At 45.4% G+C, this 11,158-nt stretch overlaps 1 protein-coding gene across 2 annotated transcripts in view; it reads left to right on the top strand.

Moving 5' to 3' along the window:
* Nucleotides 1–264: 264 nt before the first annotated feature.
* Nucleotides 265–11,158, top strand: part of DOCK10 (dedicator of cytokinesis 10) — a 272,423-nt gene continuing 261,529 nt past the window's right edge. For both annotated transcript variants that reach the window (XM_060242210.1, XM_060242208.1), the window contains exon 1: nucleotides 265–381. In XM_060242210.1, coding sequence (XP_060098193.1) covers nucleotides 265–381 — 117 coding nt within the window. The remainder of the gene's footprint in view (nucleotides 382–11,158) is intronic.

The following is an 11,158-nucleotide window of genomic DNA, read 5'->3' as shown; positions in this document are numbered from 1 at the left end:
AGGTGGCGTGGCCGCCTGGCAGGAACAAGAGCCTGTTGCAGCTCCAGCGCTTCTTGCAGCGCCCACTGGACTGTCCCAGGACTTGGGGGCCCCAAATATCCCGCCAGCCAGCCAGCGCTTCGGCTCCAGCTCCCCGGCAGGAGGGAGAACGGGGGGGGGGGCGGGGAGCCCCAAGTTCCGCTTCCTGAAAACGTCTCGCTTCAGCCGGGCGAGTCTGCGAAGGTTGCGAGGAGCGACCCTGCCCGGCCACTGCAGCCCGCGCGGATGGCTGCCGAGAAGACACGGAGGTTCACCCGGAGTCTGCTGCGACCCCCGGGCTCGGCGCTGGAGTTTCGCCACAGCGCCGCGGCGGGCGCTCTCTGTAGCCGGCTCCAGCAGAGGGTGAGTTCAGTTCGCCTCTTCTGGCCAGCGCGGGAAAGGCGCGAAGAGGCGGCCGGCCCAAACTCCGCTCTCTGGGCTGCTCCTCCCGTAGGGTGCTGGCTGGCTGCGCCGGAGAGGCTTCTGATCTTTTCTCTGGGATTGCGCTGAGGAGGGGCGCGATGGGGGTTGCGGACGCAACCACGAAACACAGTTGGGGAGGAAGAAAAACTTTTGGTTTGACTGTTGTGGAAAAGGCGTTCAGGATATATCTCTACTTTTTACTAAAGGGTTGCTCTCTCCCCCCCCCCCCACCGCCCCGCTTTCATCCCCGGGCTTGCATTTGGTCAAGCAAGTGGGCCTTTTATAACGCTCTCAATTTGTATAACTGTCAAAGGGGTGTCAGTAAATTAGACTCACAATAAGCTTGTAATGTACTGGGAGACGAGCTGGTTTGAAGGCAACATGCTTTATTCGATGGTACATTACAAGAGAGAACACACGGGCCAGGTCCCGCTTATATAGATTCCCCGGAACTGCCCCAGTCTGACCAGTCCAATCCTAGCCAGTTAAACTTCCCGCCACAGATCTTGATGGGCGTGGCATCTAGCGAGCTACATCCGGGGACCAGTGGGTTTCCCCTGGTCGCCTCTAGCGATCGCCACGCGGTACATTAGCTTACGTTTCAAGACATAACACTCCTCCCCCCCCCCCCAGTTCAGAACACATAGTCTTGCAAGTAAGCAGGGGCCTTGGATTCCCTGGTTGACCTAGGGGTTGCTTGTGGAGTAGGAGTGGCTGCCGGGGCGGCAGCTGCTGCGGCGGACGGGGCGGCGGTTTCCCGGCATGTGGGTAGAGCCGGCCTAGGGATGTCCGCCCGCTGTTGCCCTTCTGGTGCCCCTACTCCTGGGGGGTCGCCCCACCCCGGTGCTGCTCTTCCGCCCGATCAGTCGGAGCGGTCGGCATGGGCGGGGTAGCTCTCAGTGTGGGTGCGGCTGTTGGTTCATCCTCGTTCCTTACTACAGCCAGCTCTTCCGGCAAGGTGCGGCGGCACATCTGATCTATATGCCTCCGCAGGATTTGGCCCCCCCTCCGTTGAGACGTCGTAGTGGCGGGACCCGGTCACGCGCAGCACCCGGCCCTCTACCCTCTCGGGGCCGCTTGCATAGTTCCTTGTGTACACCGGATCCCCCGGAAAGAACCCCCTAGCCGCTTCCCTGATCTCGGGAGAACTTCGGAAGTCGGTGGCCCGGTCAGGATGCAACTGGTCTAATTTTGTGATAAGCTTCCTCCCCTAGGTGGCTCTGCGCCATCTCCTCCTGGTGGACAGCTTCTGCCTGCGGGTTGTGGAAAGCTTTAGTGGCTCTCTCGAACGCGGTGGCCTCGTTGAAGGCGCCCTGGAGGGTGAGCTCTTCCTTTCCGAAGAGCTTTTGCTGTAGTCGTTCGTCCCTCAGGCCCCAGGCGAAACGGTCCCTCAGGGCCTCCTCTAGCTCCTCGAAGCTACAGTTTCCTGCAATTTGGCGGAGAGTGGCCAGGTATTCGGCTGCCGCCTCCCCCGCCTCTTGGTCCCTCTTGTGGAAGAGGAATCGGCGGGCGATGATTGAGGGTTGGGGCAAGAAGTGCCCAGTAAGGAGTCGGACTATCTCCTCGTACGTCTTCTCCGTGATCCTTGCGGGGGCCGAGAGACCCTTGGCGATCTTGAATGTGGCCTCTCCACAGACGCTCAGAAGCACGTCTCTCTTACGGCTGCCGTCCGTTACCATGTTTGCTAGAAGGTAGCAGTCGACCCGCTCTCCTACCTCTCCGGTTTAGTGGGGTTGAACTCTTCGAGACGACCCGTCATTCCGCCCGCGTTAGCCATGGAGGCTGTGGCGGCGGGTGCTTCCGTCTCCCTCAGCGGTGTGCCTTCTTCGTCTCCGGCCAGCTCTGCGAAGTCCCTCTTCGGGAGTTACCTGGCTAGGTTCCCACCTTTGTCGCCACTGTAATGTACTGGGAGACAAGCCGGTTTAAAGGCAACATGCTTTATTTGATGGTACATTACAAGAGAGAGATCACGCGGGCCGGGTCCCGCTTATATACATTCCCCGGAATTGCCCCCAGTCTGACCAGTCCAATCCTGGCCAGTTAAACTTCCCGCCACAGATCTTGATGGGCGGGGCGTCTAGCGAGCTACATCCGGGGACCAGTGGGTTTCCCCTGGTCGCCTCTGTAGCTATCGCCACGTGGTACATTAGCTTACGTTTCAAGACATAACAAAGCTTTTATTTATTTATTTTATTTATTTATGATTTATATCCCGCCCTTCCCACGAAAGTGGCTCAGGGCGGCTCACAACAGATAGTCAAACATAAAATTAAGGGTAGGCCAGTTTCCATCGCTGTATTCCAGAAGGGGAGGGGCTGAGACTGAGAGCCTCTTCTGGCCAGATTCTACAGAGACTTTCTGCTTCTTTCTTGGGTCTCTTATGATGACATGGTAAATAGTTACACTTTAATAAATCCATTCAAATCAACTGGTTTAGAAGTGTCCAACTTAGTTTAAGATCGAGATGGGTAGCCATGTTAATCTATCTGCGGCAGTAGAAAAGAGCAAGAGTCCTGTAGCAACAAAGATTTAACAAAAATTTGTGGCTGGTTATGAGCGTTTGTGAGTTACTGCTAACTTCTTCAGAGACAGGTATGATGTAGTTAGGATCTAGAACGTATATTAGGATTGCACCATTTGGCATTGTGCTGTGCTGTCTTACTAATATTACTCTGTTCTTGTTTTCTTCACTTTCAGACTTCCATGGAGAGTTTCTGTTCATTTGTTTTAACTTTTTTTAAAAAATGTGTCCTGTTACTTATTTGGTGTGAGAACATTTTGATTCTGTGTGGCACAGTATTATGCTCAACATTTGCAGAGAAATTGGTACATCTGAGTGCTCTAAATAAATAAAGACCTTCTGTCTAGCAGAAGAAATGGGAAATGTTCTGCATTTGCCTTTAATGCTATATTAATTATATCAGAAGCTTTGCAGCTTTGGATTGGCAGCTTTTGTACATGTGCTGTTTTCACTACAGTCACCATTGACTGACCAGGAAGCCATATGACTCTTAAATAGGGATGGACATGAATCAGTTCATGATTGGACTGGGATGGACATGAATCAGCTCAAAATTTGGTATGAACTAGGCCTGGTTTGGAACTCCCAAATCGATGTTTGGAGAAGGCACCTTCGCAAAGCATTTACTGGACATTTATCCAGTTCTTTTCAGCTGTTCAGGCCATTTAAACAGCTGAGCAGCGTGTATCTACAGGTTTAAATGTTAGGCTTAAATGGCTGTGAGCCATTCACAAGTCTGTTTCAAAGTGGGAGGAAGCAAAACAGACCAGTGAAATGGCTGCCAGCCATTTCAGCCTGAATACCTGCCCTGTTGTTAGGTTGAAATGCCTGCAAGTCATTTTGCTGATCAGTTTCACCTTCCTTCACTTCCAAGCTACCACCAGAAGAAAGAGGGATCTGAACTTGCTGGTTCAGGGCAGTTTTGGATCGGTTCAGGGTTCAGTTCAGGTGCCACCCTGAACCCTAAACCTAACCAGAATTTTTGTGTTCATGCCCATCCCTACTTTTAAAACACTTGTGGCAAAACATTTTCCTTTGAATCCTGTCTTGATCATTGTCTTTGAGAGCCAGTTAGGGGACGGACGATGGCTCAGTGGTAGAGCATCTGCTTGGTAAGCAGAAGGTCCCAGGTTCAATCCCTAGCATCTCCAACTATAAAAGGGTCCAGGCAAATAGGCGTGAAAAATCTCAGCTTGAGACCCTGGAGAGCCGCTGCCAGTCTGAGTAGACAGTACTGACTTTGATGGACCAAGGGTTTGATTCAGTATAAGGCAGCTTCATATGTTCAGTTTGGTGTAGTGGTTAAGTGCATGGACTCTAATCTGCGAGAAATGGGTTTGATTCCCCACTCCTCTACTTGCAGCTGCTGGGCGACCTTGAGTTAGCCACAGTTCTCACAGAGCTTTTTCTCTCAAGATCAGTTTTATGAAAGCTCTCTCAGCCCCACCTGCCTCATGGGGTGGGGAAAGGAAAGGAATGAGATTGTAAGCCACTCTGAGACTGATTTCCCACTAGCCTTATGCCGGTCTCACGCTCCTCTTCTCCATGCGGCTTTCATTGGATTTCACACTATCTGCCTCGGGGCTGCAACTAGCTTCACCATTTTCATGCGGCAAACAAAAACTAGTTTTTAGAGGATCTTGTTTGCTGTGCAAAACAGGCGAAGCGAGTTGCAGCCTTGGGGCAGCTTGTGCGAAATCTGATGGAAGCCCTGCTGAAAAGAGGAGAGAGCGAGGTAAGGCTAGTGGGAAACGGGTCAAAGATGCCAAGTGATGGGCGGGGTATAAATCCAATCTCCTCCTCTTCGACTGTGATCACACACAATAAATAATGCACTTTCAATCCACTTTCAATTCACTTTCCAACTGGATTTTGCCAGTTCACACAGTCAAATCCAGCTGGAAAGTGTATTGAAAATGGACTGAAAGTGCATTATTTAGTGTGTATGATTGCAGCCTTCTTTTTGGTGCCAAAAGAATTAACATTTTTATCCAGCGTGAACAGCTGCTTACAAAAATGATTTTAATTTGATTGTATAATTACATGGGTGTGCTAAAATGATACAAAATTCATTTTGTAATATAGAATACCGATATTCTGAAATATATATTTACTTATTTATAGTCTGCCTTTCTTGCTGAAACTGAAGGCAGTGTGTATGTATATGCACATATATAGGCTTCCTAAGGACTTGTGATTCTACCATTAAGCTGAGCACTGTAGTAATGTGCCTCTGAAGGAGTTTAATCATTGCTTCTATTCCTTGTCTTGAGGCAAAAGGTTTTCCTGGCAAAAGAGTTGGCCAGCTTGGGATTTGCTTGGCTTTCAGGTATGCTCCCATAGTGACTTGACATGCAGAGCTGCTTGAGCAATGCAGGGCATTCATTTGTTTCTCAGTTGTTCTGTGTAATCTGAGTCCGCCAGTGGTGTTGCACATATGATTTTGCTTTACTGTATCATAGTTAGCCATTCTCTTACAAGTATTTTGCTTGTCATCCCATTGCATCATGTGATTTGTAGTCTTAACGCTACATGAACATTTGGTTAAGATGAGTTTTGGAGAAATCATAACTTTTGCAAAATTAGACAAGGATATGGCATGAAAACATCAATATAGGAATATAGATGTTGGACAGAAGGATGTGAATTGAAATACATATGTATTGTATTGAAGATGCTGTATTATATAGGAGATAACTTCAGTGTTCTTCAAGTCTCAATGTACATTTATTTATTTGGGATGAACTGAAGTATCTGCATGCTGCTTTTGGGGTTTCAATTTAAAGTACTTTAAACAACCTGTGGCCCATGTATTTTGGGATAATCCTATGTGTCCTGTTAAGTTAACCTGCTATTCGTGGTTAACTGTCCCTGTTTTTTAAATAGTCTGCTTGGCTTTGACTGGGAATCATGCTTTCTTGAACAGTGTGTTGGAAACTGAATACCATTTGCCTTCCTGTCTAGTCATCTAAAAGAGCCCCATGGTGGAGAGGGTTAAAGCTGCAGTACTGCAGTCCTAAGCTCTGCTCATGACCTGAATTTGATCCCCGGCGGAAGCTGGGTTTTCAGGTAGCCGGCTAGAGGCTGACTCAGCCTTCCATCCTTCCAAGGTCGGTAAAATGAGTACCCAGCTTGCTGGGGGGAAAGTGTAGATGACTGGGGAAGACAATGGCAAACCACCTCTTTAAAAAGTCTGCCATGAAAACGCTGTGAAAGTAACGTCACCCCAGAGTCGGAAACGACTGGTGCTTGCACAGGGGACCTTTCCTTTCCTAGTCATCTAAGGATTATAAGATCTGAGCTGAACTGAGCATTTAGTTATAAGTTGGTTATGGGTCTGTTGAGAGTTGAACACTAGCTCCACCACCAAAATTTCCAGGAACTTCCTAACCCTGATATTATACCCTTCCCCTTTCCATGCTGCTGCCCCCACAACCCACATGGCTGTTTGTCTACACAGGTCTAGCAGCCCCAAGAGTCAACTTTCTTGAGGCCTGAGGGGACTGCCGGGTGGAGGAGATGGTGGGAAGGATCTGCCAGTACCACCACCGTTAAAGTCTATGAACCTGTCTCTAAATTCAATCCTTTGAACTATTATTTGTTCTTATATTATTATGTTTTTAAAATTGTTGTTCGAGTCATTGTGGCCCTTTTTATTTATTTATTTAAAATATTTATTAAGATGCCCTTTTCTCTTGCGGAACTCAAGGCAGTTTACAATAGGTGGGACATAAACACTGGCCTGCTATAGCTCTCAATCCATGTTTATGTCTGTATATACAAACAAAAAACTACTGATTCAAAAAGATTGTCACCTTTAAATAAACCCTCTACAAATAAAATTTAAGGCCACAGTGTAAACAAACTGCTAAAGGTGAGGCAAATCCATTAATTGCTACTATGGAAAGTTAACTCTCCGAAATATCCATAACCAATTAAAATGTCTAAAACAAATGCATTTGTTTCACATGCACTTATTTTAACATTTTCAGTGGAAGTGTGAGCTTTTTCTGTCCCCTCTCCACTTCATTTGTCATTAATTGTTTCTGCCACATGAACTTGTCCTGTAAGATTGTTGTGTTTCTTGAAGGGAGTCAGCTCTTTTCTTAGGTTAGTGAGATTTAATTGCAGATACTGAAACAAAAATTTTATTTAGAAACATTTTTAATATGTAGAAAAGATTTCTGTGGAGCCGTTTTTAGATATTCAGCATCCTTATGATTTTTCTGCTTCTATTTATCCACATAAATTACTCCTACAGTGAACATAACGGCGCAACATAGGAAACCCTTAAAAGATGTACACTCTTCTAAACTCATTACATTGCATGCTTCTACAAGGATGTAGCTCTGCTTGGGATTGCACTTTGCTCTACTAATGTGCTCAGAAGATCTGCAACTAAAACTATTGGTAAATCTAAAAGGGACGGTTTGTCCTTGAAGATTTGTTTAGATCTTTCTGTGACCTTTGACATGGTCAGTCACTCTATCTTAAATCATAATTTGTAATATGGAGTAACTGGATGACAGATCATATCCAAAGAGTGCTTCTTATGGTCCCTCATCTTCTGGGAGAGGAGTGACAAGTGAAGTGCCTCAAGGATCTGTCCTGGAACCTGTTTTAATCTTTGTAAATGATTTGGATGAAGTAATAGAGGGGATGCTTATTAAATCTGTATGATTCTAAATTGGGTGGGGTAGCAAATACAGTAAAAGACATAGACCGATTTCACACTCACCCTTACGCTGCTCTCACATCCATCTTCTCAGCATGTCATCCTCCCGGATTTCCCACTATTTTCTCCGGGGCTGCAGCAAATATCGCGGGTTTTGCGCAACAAATGGAAACCGCTAAAAACCAGTTTCCATTTGCTGCACGATGTTTTCTGCAGCCCTGGCGCAAATAGTGGGAAATCGGGAGGACGCCGCACTGAGAAGACGTATGTGAGAGTGGCGTAAAGTGAGTGCAAAATCGGTCAGAGTTGAGATGCAGGATGATCTTGACAGGGCTGGAAAACTGGTCTAAAACAAATAAAATGAATTTTACAAATGTAAAGTTCAGCATTTAGGTAGTAAAAATTCAATGCATAATTGTAGAATGAGGAGACTTGTCTTCACAGTAGTATGTGCAAAAAGTATCTAGGGGTCTTAGTGGACCATATACTGAACAAGCGTCAGTAGTGTGATGTGGTAGCTAAAAAAAGCCAATGCGATTTTGGGCTGCATCAACAGAAGTATAATGTCCAGATCACGCGAAATGATGGTATTGTTTTACTCTGCTCTGGTTAGACCTCACCTAGATATTGTGTTCAGTTTTGGGCACCACAATTTAAGAAGGATATAGACAAGCTGAAACATGGGCAACTATGAGGAAAGGCTGAAGGAACTGGGTATGTTTAGCCTGGAGAGTAGATGATCGAGAGGTGATATAACTGTCTTTAAGTTCTTGAAGGGCTGTCATATAAATGATGGTGCAGAGTTTTTTTCTGTTGCTCCAGAAGGTATGGAGCACAACAAACAATTGAAATTAAATCAAAAGAGTTTTTGACTAAACATCAGGAAGAACTTCCTGATAGAGTGGTTCCTAAGTGGAAGTGGTGGACTCTCCTTTTATGGAGATTTATAAACAGGGGTTAGATGGCCACCTGACAGCAATACTGATTCTGAGAACTTAGGCAGTTCATGAGAAAAAGGGTGGGAAGGGTTGTATCAGTGATTAGTTCCTGTGGCCCTTTCTTACACACCCAGGGAAAAGCTGTTTGCCAGTTTGGGGTCAGACAGCAGTTTTTCTCCAGGCCAGTTTTGCCAGGGATCTTGGAGGAGGTTGTTTTTTTTGTGTGTGGCCATTTTATGAGCATGGAGCAGGTGTCACTGCAGACATAGGAGGAGGCATTTGTGAATTTCCTGCATTGTGCATGGGGGTTGGACTAGATGACCCCGGAGATCTCTACCAACTCTATGATTCTATGACAGTGCTTTTCATCAGTTCTTACAGAACGGGAAAAGTAGGTGCAAGTGATGTAGGCATTTTGTGCTCAATTCAACCTACAAGCACCATTTCTGTGCATTCTTCACTCCTTTCAGTATGCAAGCCTCACTGCAATGAATGAAGATTGTGCAGTGACAATGCTCAGTAGACAGTGAATGAAGATTGTGCAGTGACAGTGCTCAGTAGATTTCCTTTCTGTTTCCTTTGTCTCCTTCTCCTGATGAATGAAATTGCTGGCATGGAATTAGTCTGTTGGGAAGTTTCAAAATGAACAAAGAAACCTGTGATAGTTTCACACTGTGTAATTAGATACTGCAACATTGCCACAGGATGTGGTTGGGAGACCCATGATTTAGCAATTCTCAAAACACAAATGTATGAAAGTCCAAATGATCTGAAATGATGATTGCACTCATAGTACATTTGTCATATGATTGTTCCATCAACTTTAAGGTGATTGATGAAGAATTGATTATTTGCACTACTAGTTTGTGCTTCTTCCCATTACAGGATCAATGCCATTTTTTAAAAATAAAAGCCAATGTTTTGACTGATTCATCAGACTGAAATTTGGAGGGGCAAATTATTCCTTTTCTTTCACATCAGTTAATTAGTTTAGAATAGACTCATGTGTTGCAGGATTTTACTTATTTTAAAATACACCCCTCTTTTCTTGCAATGCAGGACTGAAGTCTTAATGGATGGGGCATGTGCTGAGTAGAAAATATAAGTACTCTCCCTTTCTTCTGTTGTAGAATTTTGAATATACAGTGTTTCTCCTATAGTGCATGGATTAATTTTTATATACTTTCATGAACAAAGGGAACAGTTTTATGTGGCCTGTAAAGCCATCTTGCCTGAGTGAAATAATTACTCTTCTCTGCCTAGCCCTAGTGTTTATATGATACTTCATCACTATCATTCAGACACTTTTGCAGCTCTGGCCAGCTCTGGCACATGTTTCTGGAGACTCTGAAACCTGACTTTTTCTGGATCACTGAGAACAGATGAGGCCTCCATGAATGCCTGGTTAGGGTTAAGTATCTGAAAATCATCTAGTACTTTTGGATTTTGGAATGCCTTTTCTGGAGTGGGCTCTTTGGTGACTTTTAAAAAAGTGGTAAATTCACTAGGCCATGCTACCAGGATGTTGGAAATATTTTGCATTCTTCCCCTCCTCCCCCCACATATGATTTTGGGAGACACAGAAACATTGTTGTGATAGCCTTTTTACTGAAATTGATGCTGCTGGATCAACAAATTTGATCTCCCTTGTGACTGTCCATTTTCTTTTTATCTTGAAGTGGGAAAGCAGCTGGAGGAGATGTTTATTACTAAGGCAACTTATGGGAAAGAGTTAATTGCTTCCTGCTCCAATACCACTATTGCAATCAAATTCATGGCCCCTCTAGACTAATTTCACATTTAAAAAAATTCAAAAGATCATTCTTTAAATATTGCAGTGCACAGCACAGCTGCATGCACCCAATTCTTGCACATTTTAATTTCTACTTATATTAGGGTTGCCAAGTCCTCTTCATCCCCCAGAAGAGGACAGTCATCTGCGCGCCACGTGACTAAATGACGTCGCCTGGAAGTGATGTCATAAAAATGGCGGCACCCGTGTGGGGCTGCTCTAGGCGTTTCCAGGAAAACACCTACTGCATCATAGAGTTTTACCTCCCAAATGGCTAGAGTGTCCAGAAAAAACATAGAGTTTTCCTGGAAACGCCTAGAGTGGCTCCACATGGGTGCCGCCATTTTGATGACATCACTTCCGGGTGATGTCATCGCACCAGCGACACGAAGGGAGAACCTCCCGGGCAGAAGATTCCCTGCCTGGATTGAGGGGGTTGGCAGCCCTAACTTATATTAGTTAGTAAGATTAAATAAGAAAGGGATAGTATAGTCTCAGCATTTGCAACCTGAGTATGCAAGTATTTACTAAACCAAACTTTATGTTGACGCTGCAAAACTTGACTTTATATCAGCTCTACAGTATAGATCAACGATAAAATCTCTCTCTGACTTTGCATCTGTGTCCCAGCTCTGTTTCTCAAATCAGCATCTCTTTATTGATTCCTCTTGGAGAGTTAGAACAGCTTAAGCCCATCCATGGCTCTAGTACTATGGAATGATTTGCCAAAGAAAGTCAGGAGCCTTTTGGGTCTGCTGGCCATTACAAAGTGCTGTAAGGTGTTTAGGGTT

Source organism: Heteronotia binoei, chromosome 6 (assembly GCF_032191835.1).
Source record: "Heteronotia binoei isolate CCM8104 ecotype False Entrance Well chromosome 6, APGP_CSIRO_Hbin_v1, whole genome shotgun sequence".
NCBI lineage: Eukaryota > Metazoa > Chordata > Lepidosauria > Squamata > Gekkonidae > Heteronotia > Heteronotia binoei.
This window is presented reverse-complemented; position numbering and strand designations above follow the sequence as displayed.